At 33.4% G+C, this 24272-nt stretch overlaps 1 protein-coding gene and 1 pseudogene across 1 annotated transcript; both read right to left on the reverse strand.

The window, feature by feature from the left end:
- Positions 1–757: 757 nt before the first annotated feature.
- Positions 758–7063, reverse strand: LOC131665676 (carboxypeptidase B1-like; annotated as a pseudogene).
- An 8179-nt stretch (positions 7064–15242) lies between these two features.
- LOC131665677 (uncharacterized) lies at positions 15243–16026 on the reverse strand. Its single transcript, XM_058937735.1, has one exon. The coding sequence runs from the start codon at positions 15978–15980 to the stop codon at positions 15243–15245; it is 738 nt and encodes a 245-aa protein (XP_058793718.1). The 5' UTR covers positions 15981–16026.
- Between the last annotated feature and the right edge of the window lie 8246 nt (positions 16027–24272).

Genomic DNA, 24272 nt, shown 5'->3' on the forward strand with positions numbered 1-24272 from the left:
TTTTCTACAATCTGATTTATAGCATATACAACAGTACTTCAAGCTGACTTTTATGTAGTTAATGTCTTTGTTATGTTGCTGTTCATTTCTTGTTTTTTATTATAAAGCTCTCTCGATAATTTTCTTGAAATCGTACGAGAATACTTCGTATCTGATGTTCATTTATAAAATAGCTTAAGTTGATTTGGATTTACTTAAAATACATCATTTTTTTGTAATAATCCAAGTGTAGTACTAAAAATGTGAGAAATTCTGAAATTACCTTGTTTTATGGGTATCATATTATAATTAAGATATGTAAAAAAATTTCATAAAAACTTATAAAAACTTTAATAAATAAAAATTAATTATTAATTATTAATTATTAATTATTAATTATTACTTCATTTAATAAAAACTTTGATTTGTTATTATTAAATTTATAATGGAAGAGTTTATTTCAAATTTGTTTGAATAAATTATTATTTATAGTTATTGCATTCATTCGCGTTTTCCAAATTAATGTTAATCGCAAATAAATTAATAGAAGTATATATTAAATCAATTGTATTTTTTAAAATACAATTTAGATAAATTAAAATTGATGAGAAAAGTTGCAACTACAACGTAATCACGCTCAAAAGTGGAAGCTACTTTGTTATGATAGGTAATACTATCTGCTAGAAAGATAAAGTTCAATTGATTTACTTAATAGACCTTTTGAGTTAGAAAAATCTTTTATACATTGCAAATTTACAGTAAAAATACAAAACATATATTAACAAGCAATTTCTCCTACGGTGTGCCTGATGAAAATTTTAATTGCTTCGAAGGTTTCGCGACCAACAGGAAGAATTTCTTTAGGCGGTGCAACAAATCCATATTTCCCATTGGGCAATTCGATTGTATAGCTCGTTTCAGTGTTGGTTTTACCCAATGCCCAGTCTACACTCGTTCCTGAAGTTGCATCTGTAATTAAATAATTTGTATGATTTCATATTTTCGTAGATTTTAACGCATGTTTTATTGCAAATCAGATTCATACATAGAAGTTAAACAGATTGTACGAAAATTGTAAATATGTACAATTAGATTGTACTTACAGAGAACAGCTATTTTGCTTCCAGTCTCATAACGGGTCCCTCGAAACTTAAAGAGTTCTGAGGCTGCTTTTTCGGTAACACATTGCTGTAATATTTAATTATTATTTCGTAATAAGTATTAAAGTCTAATTTTTTTGTCAATAAATTATGAAAAAAATAATCTATTTACAAACCATTGTTTTTGAATTTCTAGCAGGCTCGTATGTGTATCCCCAAGGGTAAAGCATGTACTGCAAAAAACATTTTTACTTAATATATTGTCTATTGTTTTACTAGAAATTTTTAATTATTTTATAAAATGTTGATATGCCTTTGGTCAGATTTGAATATTTATGTTCATTTGAATATTCATTAAGTGAATATTTATTTACTCAAAATTATTTAAAAGACATAATTCTTTTTAATCGCCCAATTACACATAATTCGAATTTCGGCTTATTGATATACTTATCAGCTATTTTAACTACTTACATTGCCGTAAGAGTGTAGACTAACGAAACTCTTTAATTTATCACCAAATGATAATAGAAAGTCTCGAAGGGCTGCAGCTTCTGGTTCAGAGAAAGCTTTATTCCCAGCATAAATTTCACTACATGGATCAAAAGACGCTCCAATGCCTACATTAGATATTCATTCTTTTAATCACATTTTATTGATAATTTAAGAAACAAATGATCTTTTTAAAGTTAGCTTACTCATCCAGGCCATATCGAAGTTGCGATTAGCATCAGCACCAATGCATTTGTGACCAGGTTGTATTGAACGCGTTTTCCTCCAAAGTCTTGTCTACAATAAACAATTATACAAACCAGTCATTATCAGTCAAATAATACTGTTACTGCCAATCAAGATATTAAAAAACTCACACTGGTATTTTGATGAGTATACTCATAACCATCGACATTCAAAGAAGGAATAACGTAAATATCGAGATCACTGAAAAGATCGTGATTTGTGACGTTCTCCACCAGTTGATTGATTGCATAGAGCGCAGTTGTTGGGGCAATCCACTCACGAGCATGAATTCCAGCATCGATAACCATAACGCGTTGAGCACCTGAGCCACTTGAAATTTTCACGGCAGCGATGTCTCGACCCTCGAAAGTCTTACCGATGCTAAAAGTTTCCACTATGTTGCTGTATTTTTTAGAAAGATTTTTCAGGTATGCTGTTATCTGCAGAAGAAAATGGTAAAATAATTTGCATCAAAGATTTTGAGATTATCAATTAACAAAAAGATTGGAGTCATTGTCTTATTACATCTCATTACAAAGTTTCTTTATCATTATATTATTTTGTTGAAAAAGTACACAGAAAAAAATTTGAAAACAATGTAAGTATTAAATTTATAGGTAAATAATTAATATAAAAACCAAAAGTATCTTATTTACCTCTGAATATCAGGGAAAACTATCAAACGAAATTCCACCATCAGTTCGAAGCGCTCGAGTCGCTTTTTGTTTTCCAATTTCTTCATCAATTACAACGCTCACATCATTGATTAAAACTTCGTATTCGATACTTCTTGAATCCAGATCTTGCTTAAATTCCTTAACACGATCGGGAGCAACAAGTACTTCGATTGGTACATTATTCTTGATCGATAATCGCAAAAAATCAAAACCGGAAATGACTTCGTATTTATGCACGAATTCCCGTTCTGCATCGGTTTTCCAGAACACTTTCAGAGCTTGCATACTATTGACGGTTGTCTGATTGTTAAATTTATTAAATATACGAAAAATATACAAAATGTTAAATCATACCCATAGATCGATGATTGGTATTCACCATGAGTGAAAAAGCTAATTGCCAAAACGGCAAAAATCACTTGTAGCGTCTTCATATTAAGTTTACTTATGCCATCGTGCGACCACAATCAACACAACTTATAGATTTTAAAATTGACCGGACTCATTGATTGTGGAACTTTTATCGATTCGATGTACTTTTGATAACAAAACCTTGTTGATTGAAATACTTTAGAACAAACCGGCAATTAAGGATTTATAAGTGAATTTTTGTAAATGTGACATACCTTTTTTTCTTTTGGTTTATCTTGTTTGTATCAATAGTAAAACAGTAATATTTACAATTAGAATTTTTTTTAATATTAAATTGTATATAAATATCATGACACTAATCATGACCTTAGTAAGTTCTGATGACTTGCTTTATAATTATTATGACTACAACAATAAAGTATATTATAATTATTATAGTTAATTTAAACGGAATTAAAAGACAAATTATATAAATTGATAGAAAAAATAGATTTTAGATCGTCTATTTTAATGTATTTTTTACTATTATTAATAAAAATGGAGTAAAAAATAAAATGATAAAATTTAGAAGCAAGATTTTTTTCTCTACTAATTTTAGTACTTGATTGCCTGAAGTGAATTCGCTTACGATTTTAATTGCTCCGAATTTTTCATAATTTTCAGAAATAATTTCGCATGGCGGTGCAAGAAATCTATATTTTCTACTAGGTAATTCGACAATGCAACTAATTTTTGCACTCATCTTACCCATTGCTCAGTCTACACTATTACCAGAAGTAGCATTGGTGATTGCATGAACAATCGTGATTTTATGCTCATAATGAAAAATAATTATTTTATTATTCACAATATGACTTTTAAAAATACATTTTTCATAATAAAATAATGCTCTTCAAAAAGAGTTTTTTTTCCAATTAATTCATTGTTCTTTTTATGTATACTAATAAAAAACAACTATGCTGTTACCATTTTTTTTACTGAGTAGCTCGGAGCTTGATAAACGCGAACCTTAGGTTTTTAATTTTATGAATTTAATACTAATCGTGATCGAATTTAGATACTAGTGGTTTTGCATTTTTCGAAAGCTCATAGATGAAACTCCACGGGTGAAGGTTTAACTGCAATATTGAACACGAATTATAAGTTATATAAAGAATTTCTTTAGTGTACTCACGTTTCCGTAAGTATGTAAGCTAATATAACTTTTAACGTTATTGTTCAAACACAATATAAAATAACGAAGTACAGCAGCTTCCGGCTCAGAAAAAGCTTTCAAGCTACCAAAAGTATCACTACATGGATGTGAAGAAGCTTTAATACCTGCATGATATTTACAGTTCATTTATTTTAATAAAATTGAAAAAAAATTGTCATGCCATTTGTAATATAAAATCATATTCATCCATGTTATATAAAAATTACGATTGATTTGCCTAATAATTAATAATAAAAATAATTAGTCATTGTCGTTCCTTTCAAAAATGTACATGCAGTCAAAATATCAAGTATATATATCAGCATTTCGGTGCGAGTACTGATAATCATTGACATTTAAAAAAGAGATAAAATAGATATTTAATATCATGAAGTATATATTGATTAGTAATATATTTCACTAGTTGGTTGATTGAGTAATGGCTAGTTGTTAACGCAATCCACTCTCAAGCATAAATTCCAGTGTTAATAAAAATAACGTATTTGGCAAATCAATTTTTTACAAATGAAATTGTTACGCCTATTATGTTTTTGCTCTGAAAGTTTTTATCGATACTAAAGGTTTTAACGATATTTCTTTCATTCAAATGACTATCTAAATAAGCTTTTGATCTATGTGAAATAATAGTCTAAAAGTAATTTTAAATTATATTATCTCATAATATAATTGTAGCACATAGCATTTTTAATGTATATTTCAATTCATTTTCTAAATAATAATCTTAATAAATGAAAAACAATTAGTCTTAATTGACCTCTGAATGATGTGAAAAATTTTTGAATGAAATACCTTGACCAGAATGAAGTATTCGAGTTTTTCCTTGTTCTGCATATTGTTGTTTCATAGTCTTGTTTACATCTTCAATTAATACATCGTATTTGATATATGTTTTGTTTACGTAGATCTTATTTAATCGTTTTAAATGATCCGAAGCAACAAGAATTTCCACAGGTACTGATTTATCTTTTATCAATCTTAGAATATCAAAGAGTGGCGAAATCTCATTTTTGTGTACGAATTCAAGTTTTGCATCCGTGTTGCAACAAATTTTAAAGCTTGCATACTATCAAAAATTTATATTTGTATTCAATAAATTCTATTCCAAAAAATTTTAAATATATGTATTGTTTGTATATCCATAGAATAAAAATATACATTAGTAGAACGGCCATTTTTACTGAGCTGTATCTTACTTTTCTCGACAATTTAAATATTCCTTGATTGAGAAGTACGGATAGTCTAGAAATTCTTATCGATAAGATGTAATCTTGATAATATAGCATGACTTTAAAAACATAATGTATACTCCGATGCAAATAAATAAATACATTATAATCGATTTTCAGATTTTTATCTTAAGAAATAATTTGTACCACACTCTGTTCTATTTCAGAGGTCATTTTTTTGCTTAAGTAAGTGATTAAAATGATCTTAATTAATGATGAATGAATGAGTGGATAAAAAAACTACAACCCATATCTACAAAAACTTTTAATAACTACTTTTTAAGCTATACTTATTACAAATCGTTTTCAAATAAGAAACTACTTTTTTCTTCTCCTTCGTTCAGCATAATATCTATAAGGATACGGCTCGTCGTCAATTTGCTCAGTATTCTCCAAATAATCTTTTCGTCGATACTTGGTAAGAGGAAGATTGACCAAATCAATTTTGCTTACTGCTTCTCGCAATCCAGCATTTGTGTTAGCCAAGCCCCCACCGGCCAAACTTCTTAATCCAATAATTGCAGCAAGAATTAAACTTATTAAACTTAGTACTATAGCCTTGCCACTGAGAATGGCTAAAGATTTGAGAGCCAGTGGTAGAAGGACGGACTTTATGAGCATGAAACCGATAAGTAGGGGGAACACATACTTGTTGAGTCTTATTTTTTTACGTTTTTTTCTACCTGAAAAAAATTTTTTTTATATATTTTATGTAAAAAATGTATATACTAATGTTATATAAATTAATGAATGATATTTTTGATTTGTAACGTTGAAAAAAACATCGGTCTTTTCAATAATGTAAATGTTAAATATGTATGTTTCAAAAATATAAGAAAAGAAAAAATTTACTGAAAAGTATGGTTCCTTAATCGTTTTTAATATTTTTTATCTCATAGAAATTCTTGCCATATTTACAAGCAATCTTGCCATATTTACAAGCAAAACACAGTTACGATTTCAGTATTTATATAATATTATTAGTACAAATAATAGAATACCCAAACATAGTTCACAGTAGATCACTATGCATAATATATTTTATAGTTGAAATGATTGGAAAATTCATTTGTACATTTGTTTTATAATTAAAACGTAAATAATATGAAAAATATTTTCGCACCCTCCATATCATTAGATCTTTCCGTTCTCTCATCAGGAATAAAAGTTTCCAAAGCTCCAAGAAATTTGTCACTGATCCAGTCGAAACCTTTTTGCAAATACTCTTCTTTTTTTATAACATCTTTGTTTAAACTTATTTCAGGAACTTTAACATCAGCACTTGCTGACAGACGAACAAGTAACACACAAAAAATTGCAATCGCAAGCATCGTCTTCATAATCTTTATCAACACTTCAAATAGCAAAACAATCACAAGTATCTTCGTCCATGATACTTCCTTGCTTCAGAAAAAAAAGTTCTTTTTATCCAATCAAAGACACTTACGTACGAACGAATGGTGGTTAGTTAACCGTATGAGAGTAGTAAAAAATATCGGAAGGATGTATAACAAGAAACGTGCGACGAGAGAACAAAAGAAGAACTAGCCGTCTATCCCCGGCAGTAGATTAGTTTATATAGTGCATATCCGTGAAAAAACGAGCCCTGCTCATCTAACACGGTACTCACGCGTGACGAAAGATTCTCTCCGGTCACTTGTTTCCTCCCGCTATAGTACCATTGGCTGTCGAGCACTTACTCTCGCCCCTTCTATCACTTGGCTTTCTTATTTCCTTTATTCTTTTAAAAAGCATTTTATTGCACTGTTCTATCTGTGGGAAGATGATTTTCAATAAATATTAGCTATTTCGTTGTCCAGAGAATAAGCAATACCGATGATCACTGATAAGATAATTATGATCGATGTGATGATTAGCTCATTCAATTTCTTTTATAATGCTTATAATAATTTGCAGTTATAAAACTATTCTGCTTCAATTTCGCAATAAATTCAACTAGTACTTTGAATCTTACTATTACGTGACATAATATTCAATATCGCTTATTTCTTGAAAAATATTTATTCTTATAATATTTATTAATTCTTTTGGCGAAATAGCAATGAAAAATTGTTCATAAGAAAGATATCTGCACGGTTAAAATTCTTTAGAAGTAATAACAGTTGTACCTGATAAAAATTAGTAGAACGAAATACAATTTGAACCTAGAAATTATTTTATCATATCTCGTTGTGTTTCATTTTTTATCACTAATTGCAATAATACAAATTCTTCATGTTTCTAATATTTAATGTTTAACAAATCCATTAATTGAAAAATCTCATTTACAATATATTTCATCAATTGTACGACAGAACGTAGTATCGAAATAGCCGTGGGAGAATGCATAAAGGTCCTTCACAGTTGAGCGAGGCGGGGTAATAAAGTAGTGTCACAGTCTTGTCACAATTAGGACTGAAAGTTCAATTGAAGTGCAATAGCGACAATACTGTTTCTGAGAACTGTACACCGACGATGTCGTTATTCACGGTTAGATTGGGTTAGATTGTAGTATGAAAAGATGCTCTGCGTGAACGATTGATTGGATATACCATGACAATCATGATTACGTTGTTGGGCGGTTTCACAAAGCATTTTATAATTATGGAAGAAGCAAAGTTAACAGTTATAGTTAATATATCCGGGAAATAAATATATACTTTGTGCTATATTATTCTGATATGCCATTTATCATAAAAGATTTTATTATACAAAATTATTTTATGCTTTTTAATCATTATGTTATTAAAATACTTTTTTAGTTACATTTTTATCAATATTTTATGTAGAACAATGTATTGATTTTAGAGTTATATCGGATGTTTCGGTTATTGCACGTATTTTATGTCAACTAAAAATTGAAATCCAATAAAACTTAAAAATATTTTAAGCCTAATTCAATCAACATTTACTTCTCAAAAAACATTTAATTTAAAATTATTTATTATTATCGATTTCATAATTAAGTACGAAAATGTAATATAAACCAAACTAACACATCAGATAATCTCTCTTCAAAAATTCAGGTTGTAAGATTAATTTCTGGAATGAGTGTCATAATCGAAAGATTTGATGTACAGAATTCATGCAGAATTAAAATATTATTTATTCATAGCATGAAAACTTTATATTCTTATTATCAATAAAAGAATAAATTTATAAAATTTATATAAGAAAGTGTATTATCTTTTTGCAACTTGAATTTTTTAAATTAAAAAAATTTAAGGTGTTAATTTTGAATATAGCGATGGACATTCTACCATAGTCTTAACAAACACAAATCACGAATATTATTTAGGGAATATCTTTTTAATGTGTTACTGAATTTGTTTATCTATAAATCAATTTTTTTGACGTCGATAGCGCGTGGGGAGTTTTAATATTTGGAATCAATAAAAACATAACGCAAAAGTGAAATCTACCAAAATATTTCACTTACACATCTTTGTCATCTCCTTATTTTAAGACTCGCATGTTTTGCCATGCAACTATCTCTACTGTACATTATCTATAATATAATATAAAAAATATATCAAGATATGAATATCCAGTAGTCCATTAAAATCATTATCAATACTAAGTACGCTAATCCTTGTTACTACATGAGAACTTGTTGGCGATCAAATAACCAAAGTCTCTCATTAATTTCCGATACCATCGTAAAACGATGCGGACTTCATAGAGCGTAACTTTTGATGACAACCCAATAGCTCGTGAGTCGATACGCGTACGAGGCAATGTAATCATTATCATCATCATCGTCGTCATCGCTGAACGCACGAAACAAAAGCCAAACGGTAAACGATCATTGTAGAGAGAAAAACCGTAATGATGAGATGGTTGTCGCGAGCATAGTATACTATGGGAACGTGCCCTTTTTTCACTTGGATAAATAGCTTCTCTTTGCGCTCTATTTTCCATCAAATTCGATTTTTGGCTGTGTTCGCTCATCTGTTTGACTTCAGACCGTTACACAGAGATTACTCGGTTTACGAGAGGCTGTAAGAAAAAGTCGCTATTGTCATTGCCAGTTCTTGCGTAGTGATTAAATTTAATAATATCCTCGTAATATTTATAAAAAGATTTTGTTTGTGTTGTAACAAGTCACAATTTAGCTCTTACGATAATAATAATTCTCTCTTTATATTTTTTGCAATAAAAATGTAATGGAAATATTATGACGGTTAATGTTATTCAAACTCCCTAAAAAATAAAATAGCAGAAACGGTCAAAGTTATTTAGCCTTATAATTTGTAATGACAGCTGAGATAACTTCGTTAGTGTTATAGCTCTATTACAATAGTTGACGCAATTCCCGTAAAAAAACCTTGTATATGAAGATTCTGTATGATTAATACAGGTTTGATAATATTAAAGGAAAATGTGTGCATCTGTAGTTTTGCATCGATAGATAATCTTCAAGCACTTTTAATGCTCTGGATTTTGATTACATGAAATCGTAATGCGTGGAATTGCACCTAGAAACATACAATTTTTATGAATGTTCTTAATTATATTTCACGTAATAATCGAGAAAATTGCATTATTATTAATTATAATTATTTAAATAATTAAAAATGTTATTTTATAAACAAATAGTCAAAAATCATGATATAATATCATCTTTTGTATATGAATTTAATTCAATAAGAATTAATCCACTATCTGTTTCATTATAATTTTATTGTTTCTTCGATTATTATGTGACATTTAATTAAAAACATTCATAAAAATGTTAATTTAAACGCGATATTTTCGAATATGAAACAACGAACTCTAATTTCTTAGTTAAATTTAGTAAACCAAGTACCGCATTTTATTATAAAGAATATTACTATAACAGATAGAAAAGTCAGATTATTATAGCAAGTATACATTATCAAAAATGTATTCTGTTATTATGTCGATGTTGTTATAAATTAATAGAATAGTACAAGACTAATCGATATTATTATCAGCATGCCTATATAGTTTCCTACCTATTGGTTCAATAATACGCTGTAAAAAGCCTTTTCTTCAATTTAAAAATGTTCAAATAGTAGGTATAAAAATATTCTTCAATCCAAATTTCTAATTTATTATGATAAAAATAGAAAACAATAGAGCAGATGCTCACCAATACATAAGAAGATTCGCTTTATAGTCTGTAACGCTTTTGTCTTGAACTAGTTTTCCAAAACATTAATATAATCGTGATACCAGGATTGACTGAAAGCTCCACTCTACTGCAAACTAGTGAAATTATTAAACACTATTCTCGTGCGCGTAAAATATGGTAAAAGAAAAGCATATAAAAAATGACTACGTGAGAGAGAGGCGCTGCTTACAATTATGCCGGATCGTTTTTACACGTTGCCCTTAAAAGCCAGCTGACGGCTAGATATAATTTCCCACTCGATTGAGATTCATTGACACCTGTCAATGAAAGTCTCGTGTAATTGGCAGAGTTTGAGAAATCTTAAAATCTAGAACGTCCTGTCGTTATAATACGAGCAGTTTTTATTGATTTTCGAGCAATTATAATGTATGAGAATGAAAAATTGTTATATGGCTTTGAATGCATATGATTTGTGTACTCGTATATGGTCGAAAATTTCAAAATTGCCGTAAACTACTTATGCAGATGTATTAGAAATATCAATTATATCAGTATTTGAATATTGAGTATGGAATTGATCGTGAAATATTAAAAAGTTAGGCCAAGACCGAGCCATTGGAAACTATTTGTAATGCTTCGCTTTATGTACTTACAACCAATTACTTTCCAGAAAGAAGGCTATTAATTATAAAATAATGTTTGAAGATTTGTCGCCTAACAAGGTCGATAAAAAATTGTCGATAATCTATTACAGGCAAAAGTAAAACATCCCGAGGCACTAATAAAGCGAGAGTGAAACTCGATCCATCGAGTGTGAAACCTAAAAATCTAATCGTCCTTCGTTAGATTTCTCCAGTGCAAAATTGAGCGTGCAATTTTAACAGCGGAAAGTGTCGATCCACTTTTCCACGTGCTCTTGGAACAGGTGGAAAGGAAAGAGAGAGAGAGAGAGAGAGAGAGAGAGAGAGAGAGAGAGAGAGAGAGAGAGAGAGAGAGAGAGAGAGAGAGAGAGAGAGAGAGAGAGAGAGAGAGAGAGCGAGGAAAAGAAAGAAAAGATCACGCAGCCAACGGAAGAAGAGGCTCACTTGCAAAGGCACCACTTAAAGAAACTCGCTCGTACGCATAATAATATCGCCTAAGCCAATTTTTTACGGACTAGCGATTCCATAGACAACTGAAGCGTGCGGGTCTCGGAGTAGCAGTGCGATCGAGACCGTTCACTCAACTCGTATAGTTCTAGTTCGCTCGTCGGCGCTGACACTTCGAGTCACATTTCTTTCCAAAGAGAGAATGCGGGCAGATTGCTTTGCTGACAGGTAGCATGCGAGTTACAATACCGCATGGACTTCGCAAATATGAGGTGGTCACGAGTTTTCATTAACATTGCCGTGCTCGTATCGTTGTTACAACTTACTTACACGATAAAGATGACGAAGCCGTACGATAGTGATGACAAGAGAAACATAATTAGTGGTCTTGTCGACAGAGCATTGCAAGAGCTCGTGCATCATCGACGTATGTTTCTCGACGGCTTTGGCAATGGCACTGAGCTACTCGAGAAGCAACAATACTACGGCATCGGCTACGACGAGCAAAGTAACGTGATAGGTGAGTTATTGAGCTAAGCTTGGCGTCTTAATGGCGCTACAAAGCAGCCGCGAAATGCTTGCTGGTGACATAAAAACACGGATTGTCGCGACTGTCTAACTACTGCACAGGTATTTTTATGACTTCATTACTGTGCTTCGCTCACTGACATGCGTGTCGCGAAAGCATGGGTACGTGGGCCTGCGTACCTATGTATGTATCTGCGCGTGTACTCGTACGGTTACGCGAGTATGTGTGTGCGTATTTGCGTGCGTTTGCATACGCACGCAAAAATGTCACTTATTTTACAACTGCTTTGGGTGTTTAATTTTTCTTTTAAATACCTCTTTTATCATTTTTGTTTAACGTTAGTTTGGATAGATGTGTGTATTCATCTGCGATACCGGGGTGCTTTTGTGAGAGCACGAGGATACTGGCACTTATTTTGTGTAGTATCGAGTAATTACAGAATGCGCTTTCGTTGCTGTAATATTTCATTTTATATGAATCTAATTCGCTGATCAGCATAATTTTCATACCACTTATCATTTCAAAATGAATTTTTCAAGGCGATTAGAATTGTATAGCTGTAACGCACTTGGATTTTTAATACTCGAAAATTGCGTAGCATATAGTTGTTCAAAAGTGGACAAGAAAACAGATACATTGCTAGTGGTTAGATTTCGTGGCTCCGTATTATATTAAGGTACAGTTCAAGTATAAAAAAATAATAAGAAATTTATTTGCAATAAAGATAATTACTGCTCACAAAAATAAAAAATTAATTAGCGGGATCACATTTAATTTCTATATCGATCTCAGTTATAGTAAATAATTATTCAAAAATTGATGCGGTTTATGTTCGATTGAATCAGAAAAGTTCAATGCTCTCTGTTTTTTTCCAAATCATCGTGCATTTCAATTAACAAGGATGACTAATCTTCTTCCGAGAAGTTAACAGCTTTTTTACGGTTTTATGGTAGAGAAATGATTACCTCTTCCGCATGTAACACATTATTTATAGCTTTATTCTAAGAACTCAATAAATTGTTCATATAACGGCTTGATGAACTAAGTAATTTTTATTCATTATTTTATTCGTTATCGGTTAAATATATCAGATTAAATTTACGACAATTGTGCTCTAATTGTTTGTGTAAATAAAACTTATAAGAAATTATATGTTCAGGAAGTATCAACTTATTATATGTCAAATTATTAGCGTAAATGTTTAAATAGTGACTAATTGATTTTAACAGCTTTCTTTATTTGATCTTATGACATCTTGAAATATTTCTTAAATATCAAAAATATTATTTTATTCTATATCTGTAAGCTTTATTTATTCATTTAAAGAAATAATGCAACGTATTAAATTAATTTCCAAGTACTTCCAATTTATTTTCGAAAATTATTCTAGTCGGAAATTCCTCAAAAACAAAAAATGTAATAAAAACAAAAATTCAAATGATTTCTAAAACTATCGCTAGTGTCGCTGACTGAAACGATAAGTCTAACGGAAAGTAATGGTTCACAGGTGAAGGAGAAGGACGAGGCAGAAGAAAAAAGCTAAGACAAATGAACCGTACGCTAATGGCGATTGTAATGGCATTCTCGTTGAAGTTTATGTTTCTGATACCAACTTTCGTTGGTACTCTCATCCTGCTCAAGTTCACTACTGCTCTCGCCGGCTTCTTTTACGCTCTTTTTGCTGCCGTCCTTGGACTTGATCACAAGCATGACTGAAGTTCAAGAATAGAGGATAATGAGAAAGGAATGAAAAAGAAGTAATGATACACAAAGTCAATGGTTGTTGATTCAAAAAAAATACGAACAGATTCGATTTTTATTTATCTCTGTTTTGCGATTAAAAAAGAAAAACAAACTTGCTTGATTCTTTACAAAATAACATTGCTGCATTAGAGACCGTTACAAAATCGACACGTTAATCAAATAAATAGTATAAATACAATATAATAAATAAATTAGTTTGTAATCGTCAATGCCATTCACCAGAGACTAACGATCGAGCGAGCACATACATTACGGCTGCACATTTCTCACGTTTAACTCGGCCGAATGAATGATTGATTTCGAAGAAATTCATCGAAAATTACAGTATAGAGAGAGAGAGAGAGAGAGAGAGAGAGAGAGAGAGAGAGAGAGAGAGAGACAGACAGAGAGAGAAAGAGAGAGAGAGAGAGAACGAAGAAAAGAAATATCAGTCATTTAGAGAAGCATAAAAAGAATGTAAAGAAAAAGAGGGAAGTCGGCAAAGTCAAGTTGAGAATATGCACGCCAAGAGGTTATTCCTCTCTTTCTCTCTTTTTTTTTTAGCCACTCGCATCACACACGCGTGAGCATTGCTCGTCTCTGCTACCGGACTACGAGATGATTAAGTGCTTTGGCTCAGAGCTGCCGCTGCACGAACGGGTTAGTTGCTGTTTAATGACGGTAGTATTATACATGACGGAGGAGCAAGAAAACAATTTTTTTGTTACTTTGTAGTAGTTTTCGTCTTCGTATAGCTGTTCTGTCGTCATTATGGAGTCCGTTTGATCGAGTGTGTATTAATTTTCGCTTTAAAAATAAATAAAAACGTTTGTGGTTGTGAGATGTATAACATCGAGTTTTACTTTTGTTGTTTGCCTTAAAGATGAAAAAAAAACCAGTTACTAACTTGTTACGTACTAATACTGAACGGACTAATTACAATTAATATGAGCACTTTACAATTTTACAGGTGATGTATAGTAGACATTTCCAAGGATTTTTTGTACGACGGCAATTAATAGAAACAACACGTTCGACGTTGACGTAAGAATACGTCTTCGACATTCGCCAATCGATATTGAATGTATTGCTGACTTCAACGATCTATCGCAATGATAAAAAAGTTGCCGAGAGAATTTCAATCGCACAAACTTAACATGAAAATAAAGGCTTGTAGTAATCTTCATAAAAAATTGTCGAGAAAACGAAAAATTCTCTCAGCGATAGTGTAGAAATACATTGGCACATTGTAAGCACGTATCATTACGTGAGATTAAATCTCGGCGACCGATTAAAGAAACAGAGAGTTCGTCGAGTTAATATCGTCGTGTCAAGTTCACAGTCGTCATTTGTCACGTCACTGTCACACGAATAATTGAGAAATAAAAAAAAAGTAAAAAAGACACCCGCAAGAGAGATGATAACAAGGAAGAAAAAGGATGAGAGAATGAGAAAGTCTTATCTAGTCGTCAATGTCTACTTATGCTGATGTGCATAAGCGAGATTTTGTGCGTACTCGATGTCCTTGAGGCTTCGGTCCCAGCCACCGCCGCCGCCACCGCCACCACCGGATTGCCATCCATGGCCGCCGCTGTCGTTGTTCTTTTGTGAGAGCAGTTTCTTCAAACCGATGATCATCGACAAGACCAGTGCGATCTTACTGATGATCAGCGCCTTGCCAGCAAGCAGGAACAGTACCATCATCATCAAAGGTACCATCGCAGCCATCTTCATACCCAGTCCCATCATCATCATTCCCATCATTTTCTTCATCTTGCCGCGTCCTTCTTCCATCGACCTTTTCAACTCGGTCGGTGAAGTTTTCGGCAGGCGAATCTGTACGTTGAAGCCGTTCATCAGCGACGACACTCGATCCAGCAGAATGTCGTTCAAAGCATCTTCGCGCGATGCACCACGTCCGAGACTCGCTTCGATTTCCGAGATATTCTTGACTGGCTCGACTTCGGCACCCGGAGCCTTTACCAATTCGAGATTATCGGCTATTGGTAAATTGTCAATGCGTCCCAGACGATCGAAAAACGTGATGGCTTTTTTCTTGAGACACGCCGACACACCGACATTGCGCTGTTGGCAATCCTCGTAAAGTCGAAATGCAGCTCGGTAACCTCGTTCGATGAAGCTCGACTCTTCTTGTGCCAGACTTACACCGATGAGCCCGAGTACGAGCAACAAACACTTCCGCGCGTGCACCATGTTTGTTTAATTACGTATTCGACTATCGGCTCTCTGATAGCGTGTGTGTTTCTTGGCGCACCACTGGGGAGACTGGCAATAGAACGGTCGCCGGGTGCCGACTATATAGTGGATCCCCGAGACCTCGCGATAGGTGAAAAAGGGGATGCGCACTTCTCTCCCACGTATTCGCGCAGCATTCATTCCTCTCTCATTGTGCAACACATTCACCAAGAGCCGCCGAAGGACCGCGACTGCCGCTACGCGAGAGAGGGGAGTACGGACGATCTGTGTATGGTGGTTGTATGTGATGACTATGTGTTTTCTCATGCTATCTCTTCTCCGTGTGACCTTCCTGACACAGAGACCCACACTCGCCTCACTCTCTTCTTGCTAGATCAAGACAGAGAGAGAGAGAGAGAGAGAGAGAAAGAGCAATTTTTTTATTTTCTGCATCCATACGATAGGTTTGGCCCCCTCGAGAGATTATTTTCTTTCTCTTACTCCTTTCTCCGTATTCTCCTCCTTGCAGAGACACGTTCGACATTCAAATTCATGCCGCATAGAATCGGCAATCCTTGGATTATTATCCTTGGTCAGAAATTATCATGATTGTTAGGGGGGTAACTTTCTCTCTCTCTCTCTCTCTGCCTGTCTTTCTCGCTTATTTGCTTGATTATTTGTGCGACCGCGTGTCCTTATGAGTGTACTCGAGTGCTTGTGGTTTGTAATTTTGCTCGCGTTTACACGCTGCTTACCACTTGAAGTGTTTGTACTTTTGTCGAGGACTTTGTTGGCTTTGGTGATTTGTTATTTTCAAATAAAAGTACTCATCTAATTTTATTTTCTTTTCTTTTGTTTATTTTACTTCTTACAAGTACACAACTTTTTACGGTCAATTAATTGATAATTACGATTAATTGATATCATTGTACAATTCTTTATTGAAAATTTACGACACTTATGCTTTGCACGTGCTTTGCTCATGGCGTATCTACTGCGTAACCCGTAGCTTATGTGTAAGTGCAAGCGGAGTGCACAATAAATTACACGGCGCTTAAAACTTTTGTGGTTTTGAAAATTGATATCTTTCTGAAACTTGAATGACCACAGTCTTTGTGAGAAAATCTCTGTTGAATATGCTCATCTTCTCAGTGTTAACGTATACTTTTACACGAAAATTGTTGAATAGGTTATTTTGATGATGAAAGTTTTGATTCGAAAAATATTGGATCGTGGTATAAAAATTGTTTTTTCAAAGTGTAATCAAAAGTAATATCGGTATAAAATTGTTCCTTTCACCTTTGCAAACGTAACTTTTTTCACTCTACTTTCTAATCCTTAAAAGCCTCGGGACAAATGCCGATGCATCTGCCTGAAATCAGCATCGTCACGAAGAATCATCGATAGAATTTAGACTTTCCACACCGCAGGAGCTGCGGTCAAGGTGTGTGTGACAATAAAAAGGGAACACAACAGCAACAAGAGTATTAAGATGCAAGAGCACAGCGGCATCTCGTCGGTAAGATCTTGGATGGCCTCCTGAACCCGTGTCGTGACCCTAGAGGTAAAACTAGTCCAGAGGAGAGGGAATTTTCTGCTACTGATGCTCCAAGAAGTTATTTACGCTTCTTTGTCGGACGCTACCAGGCTTCTTCGATCTTATATCGTTACAACGTATCTTAAGACAAGACCGCGGATGCTTCAGTTCGACTTCCTATACGAAGCTTTAATAGTCCTAGCAAGCGCACTTTCTATCGCTTATTATACATATTTCCATTTCGATCGGATATAACTGTACAATCTTTTTTTCGTGTGGGCGAAAGGGTTTCTTCGATTAAACCCGCATTGCTTAGCAATCGTTGTTGAAAAAATTTACCGTTCACTCTCTCTCTCTCTCTCTCTCTCTCTCTCTCTCTCTCGCCTTCCTCTTTCTCCTATTCTAGTATAATTAGAAGAAAATGCACGGTTAGTTATTCGTATGTACAAAAACAGATGAAGGAAAAAAGTGAGGGATAATCGTCCTGAAGACACACATTCGTGTGCTATGAGTATAAATAATGCAGTGACCCAAAGGTGCGAAAGGTGAGTGCGTATGAAAAATGGAATGGTCATTAGAAAGTTTAAAAAGGCCTCGTATCTTTGAAAATCATACAAAACGTAAAGAGCATCGGTGATAAAAAAAATATCCGACTCATCATCGGCACAAAAAGCCCCTTCTCTTAGATATTCGTACACACACATGGATTATCGATCATCGCGAACGCGAAACGGCAAACGAAGGAAATAGCACGAGATATTCCACGCAAAACGGCCATATAGCTATATGTAAGCGCATACCATGCGGCCATTATTATGACTCACGCATCTTTAAATATCATTGCGGAGGCATACAGTTACTACTAAAAGTTTTCACACTGATTTTTTTTTATTATTATGAATATCTAGTACTGGTATATGAGTGGTGAGATATGAATTTCAATGGGTACCATTTCTATGTTGATATGTACGTTATGATAGCGGTATACACATTTCTTAATGTACATATTTCTTTGGGGCGGTAAATTTGATGTGTGTTTTGCAAAAATTTAAATGAATAGTATGCTCGTTTTACGTCAATTCATTTAGTACAAATATTTGAAAGTTTTTCTAAGCAAGACAAATCTAATCAAAATATTTAAGTAAAATTTCGATATGTGATTATATTACTTAAAAAAAGGAAAGCAAGAAAAGATTAATTAAGAATGAAACATTAGTTACTCAAAAAAGGAAAGAAAAGAAACTCATCCAACATGTTTTCCATATCAACTTCAAATAAGTACGATTCTTTAATTTAAACTATTCATGCGAGGAAGCAAAAAATCAAAGACCCGTACCTGTAATGAAATTCCGCATCGACAGTCTAAAAACACCGTATGCACACAGCTATTTAAAATGTATCTGACTGTCAGGATAATTTCAAATGGCAATACAACATCCATGGCAGCAGCAGATACTGCATAATTCATCGAGTTTAAGGCATTACCATGCGTGTCTATACTTTTGATTCTTACTGTACGAACGCACCTTGCATCGAGGTTATACCGCGCATCTTTTGCTATAGGCAAGACCCAACGACATTGGCCCCTTACCTACTCTTGGCCGATTATCCCATAGCCGAAGGCTCATAATCCATGCACGGAAAAGACTTTCATTCCTCGTGTGTGGCGGTGGCGGAGGTACAAGCATATTCGCGCTTTTCTCTCTCTCTCTCCTCTCTCTCTCGCTCTTTTTATCGCATGCAAGCTGAAGAAGTTTTACGAGTTTCTAAGTGGATTGTTGGTTGGAGAACGTTAATTGAAAAGTCGAGCAAAGTTATTTATTGATATAGGCGGCAACGTATTTGTTGGTTGAGATGTGTTTGTTCGTTTTCTGTTCTTTAACAGGTGTACTTGAGAATACATCAGTGTTCTAATGATTGGTCGCCAAGAAGTTATGCGGAAAAAGAATTTAGTTTTTGAGGTTTTCAAACATAGTTAATACAGTAAGTTATCACTAAGCTTCTAAAAATAACTTTTAAAGCTTCTCGCTTTAGTGTGTACTTGACACCCTTGAATTACAAACTGCAAAGAAATCATAAAACTATTATTATTTTGACCACCAATCACCAAAATAAATATATTCATTAACAACAGCGTAATCCAACAATGAAAGAGCCAATGTGCTTTAATGAAATCAAAAGTATCTGGAAAATAAATAAAAATCTTGTCGAAAACAATGATCCCACGCTAATTACATTCTTCCTCTTGCGTGAGCATGCTCTCAATTAATTCTTAACGGTCAGCCATCAGAAATATTCTAATGACCCATTGTGATTCGCTTGTATGCGTATGTGTATCTGTGTATGTGTGTGTGCGTATGAGATATACACCCATCTCATCTCTCTCTCCCATTGTACGTGCGTAACGTTGTTTTAACAGCATAATTTACAGTGTGGCTTTTCTCACGTGAGAGCAGAGATTTCAGTGCACGACGTATGTCTCCTGTCTGTTGATGTTGAATAAAGAGCGAGCTAAGAAAACAGACGAACGGAATCTTCTTTCTCACACTCGTGATAATCGCTGCCCGATATCTCACCTTGATCTAATTGCATGATAGTACGTGCGATGCATATACTTTAAATGTCTCTTTTATTGCAGCGTAATTTTCGGGTGGTTGTGCTAATTAACATTCTTTTCGTTAACAATCTTAGAAGTCTATTAATTATGGTAATCTTACCGTGAATTCTATATCTTAGAAACCTGAAAACGTCATGTACGGTTAACGGAATGCTACAAAAATAAACGACATGGGACAAAATCTGCCCGTAGTGTTATTTTTTTTGCTATTGTTATGTCTTACTTAAGCTGTGAAGCTTGGGAAAGTAAGCCATGCGCGGAGAGTTGCACATATGGTAATTGTGAATTGGACTGCCCTGAGTGAGTTTGCACACATTAAAAATAGAACTTGATTACATTCGACTTCTAAGATTAGATAAAAACACACCTGGAAGAAGAATTTGCATACTATTATCATAATTGTTCAATCAGCACTTACTTACATTTTTGTCGTAGTTTAGTGTTTTTTATCGATATGGTTCCATATCGTACGGAAACTTTAAGACTTTTAAAAACGTCTTAAAATAACTGCAGATAAAATGTAGAGGGGAATTGACAGTTTAATTGCTATTTTGATAATGAATGGCTTGTCGATGATAACTATCATTGTCAGTGTATTATTATAAGAGACTACGATTATAAATTCACATATAATAAGAAATTAAATTTGTACGTATAAATGACAAACGACAAACTAAATGCGATGATTGATGTTTCAAATCGATTGACATTTTTTGAACAAAAAATGTGTACAACGAAATTATTCCAAAAGTAGCTACAACGAGTGCGCATAGGAAGAATTATCTCTTTAATTCTCCATAAGTAACGGGCAAGAAATCATAGTGGAACAAGTAAGACATGCATCAAACGTTGTAGATCGAAAGATGAGAGTCACGAAACAGTTTCTGGTAATCACGAACGTGTATGCGCGCGTTGTTATGGGGCACTAACACAGTAGTCGGCAAATGACTGGCTTTAATTTTTTTTCCCTCGTGATTTTGTGTCAACAAGACTATAAACTTTTTCTAGTAAACAATTTTTTACGCGCACAATGCAACGTTGTAGGATTTATGTGATGCGGTAGTTGTACAAAATGTTAAGTAGGCAGAACGCGTTTTTCGCTGAAGATATAATGCCTTTCGGAGGCAAGATTTTACACCAGCATTATAAATATCTCGTTGTAACGAATTTCTATTACTTTCGTAAAATTTTGTAATTAGTATTGGAAAATCCACGCACGAGTTGTAAAAAAAATTTGCTTTTATAACATCTATAAAAAACATCTATAGACCTTCGTAAATATATGAAAAATTGTATTACTGATGATGGAAAATGAGAATAATGTAAAAATACAAATAAACATGCCCGCGCGTATTCACGATTGAATAGAAAATACCACAGGGAAGAAGATTCCCTGGTGTGAGGGGAGAGGAGAGAAAGGTTGCAATCAATTCTCTCCCTCTCCTGCTCTCTCTCTCTCTCTCTCTTTCTCTCTCTCTCTCTCTCTCTCTCACGACGAAACATACGAGTAGAGCGGAGAAAGCTCAGCCCAATTATTCAGCAAAGTCGAATCCGCCGCGCATAGAGGTTTAGCTTTGCGCTCGTCACATTGTCAAGGCTGTCGGCGCTGCTGTGCGATGGGATCTTGCACCTTGACCTTCGAAGAAGAAACGAGGATGCAGCATACAAACGGCCTAGTGACACATAAAACTCATGCAAAAGGTGTGTGTATGCGCGAGAGCTGATTTTTAGTCCTAGTTTTCTACTTTCAAGATGAGCCGTGGGAGTATAGTCCAACGATATATATACCGAACTAGTTCGTATACGCGCGTGGGTGGTTGCTTCTCTATACGATAAATGTGTTCGTTAATCAGAACAACCATCGTCTCTTTCTGTCTCTCTTGCTATTGTTTCGCATTCAGTGAAATATATAGCTTTTCGGCTTTTATGTTATTACAGGAATGTGAAAAAATTCGTTGATAATTAATCTTGAAAAGCTCGTTGGCGTCGAGTGAGAGAAAGAGAGAGAGTAATTTATGAATATGCTGCGCAAGCGGAAAAGCATATTTTCGAGTTTAAGGAGGGAACACCTTTTCTTATGCATACAGTTTATAGTTATGCAGCTTATAGTCACACTTATAGCTTTCGCGGTTAATTTATCTTCGTTGAAGATGTTTTTTTACTCGCTTATTTGTACAACGATTATGAATCGTAAACGTACATCTGGTATTTTGCGCATTCTTTGGTAATTTGATTAGCTATATATTGAATAATTAAAATGTTAACGTTTGATAATTATTGTTCGCTAATTTGCATAAAAATTACTTTTCAAGAGAACGGGCTTGCGTGTAATTTCACTTAACGATATATCTGAATAATCGTAAAAGACTAAATCCGATAAATACATTTGTTTCTCTATTTTGCCGTGTGTACAGTTACATTAATTTTTTACTAAGCGGACTTACAGGTTGAAGCGTTGATTCAAATGTGCATGAATATTAGAATCGAGAAAAATATAATTTTTATCATTCTTCTAAAATTAACTATCAACATTTAATTACCGTATTAGTTAGCATAGTAATTTATTTCATTCTAATATCAAGAACCACTAACTCTTCTTAGAGAGCAAAAGCATAGTTATCATAAGCTCCAAAGAAATATTCGTCGAACGCGTCCATCACGATGGCCGAGAGCGGTACGTCCACTGTATGGTGGTTTGGATAGGAATCGGTGTACAAAAAAGATGATAAAGAGAAGGAGGCGCGCACATATGCGTAACAAGCGCGTGCATCGCATAGCATGTACCTGTGATCCACGTATATGCTTCGTACTAGATGCACGTACTTTATTACCGTGTATACATTGCACGCTATACATATATTCACGCGGCCCCTTTCACACTACTAAGCTAGATCACCTTGAAATATATATGCTTTTCTCTCTAGGCAGATATTTTTTTGCTTCTTTAGTGCCAAACTTAATTTGGCAAACTTCTTATCTCTTTGTGAATTTATAACATTGATGAGCTGACTAATCAACACTATATACTGATATGGTTTTGCTTATCAGTATTCCATTGTGAGTTACAATAAAACTACTGCTGTTAGCAACAGATTTCAAATTTAACCTTACGTACGTATATGTGATTTCTGAGATTATCAACTTGTGAAACTATGAAAAGAGAAATTGCACTAATATATCGATCTTCTGGAGGTATCGTCAACGTTGGTGCTAAAAAAATGTAGCGGAATGCTTTGGCGTTTTTATTACATGTTTATTTATTTCCTATATTGTAGTATATAGATTTATGTGCTCATAAGCGAATACTTCACATTTTCTTCAAACTTCAAAACTCTATTAAAATCTTAAAAAAGTGAGTTATATCAGTAATAAAATATTATTGTATACATACACTATAGAAAAAATAATAGTAAAATAGAACTCGAATAAGATGCACAATTTTTAAATAGTTTATTTACAAGCATAGGATTTAAAAATTTACACATGTTTCAAATTTTAATGACCAATTCCACTTCTTTGATGTCCATCTAACTACATATAAGCTTATTTATCACTTTTTCACTGTTACCGATGCAATCAAATTTCTAATGCACGAAACTGTCGTAAAAAGCTTATTTTTCTATTTATTTTAAGAAGACTTATTTTGTTCAGTAAAAGTCCCATAAAAGTTGTTATAAATTTTTTCTAAAAATTTATTTTTAACTCAAATAATACATAAAACGATCAAAAAATGGGAGATTTTTGGCGAGTTCCTTTATATTCATTAAATACTTTGAAGTGATAAATTTTCTTGTTGAAAGTAAAGAGTCCTAGACCAACTATTTTGATTAAAATGGATTTGATTGGAGATTTAAAAAATATGTTTACTATGCTTTTGAAATGACTAACAAACAAAAACAAAAAAAAACAGTATAGGTTACAAGGTTTTGTCTTTTTCGTGTAGAATATAGAAATTTTCTAAAATTTAGGTGAAAAAATAAATATAAAATTATGATTAAGTATCTTTCTCAAAATATGAACAGTGCAATATTAAAAAATCTTCTATGCGCAGCCTTTCGATATTACAAATTGATTTTTTTCGATGACATACTTTATAATTAGGATCTTAAATCTATGCATACTCGCTTTCAATAAATGGTTCAATTATTTAAACAAA

The sequence above is a fragment of the Phymastichus coffea genome, unplaced genomic scaffold (assembly GCF_024137745.1).
Source record: "Phymastichus coffea isolate CEN01 unplaced genomic scaffold, Cenicafe_Pcof_1.1 PCOF00053, whole genome shotgun sequence".
Taxonomy (NCBI): Eukaryota; Metazoa; Arthropoda; class Insecta; order Hymenoptera; family Eulophidae; genus Phymastichus; species Phymastichus coffea.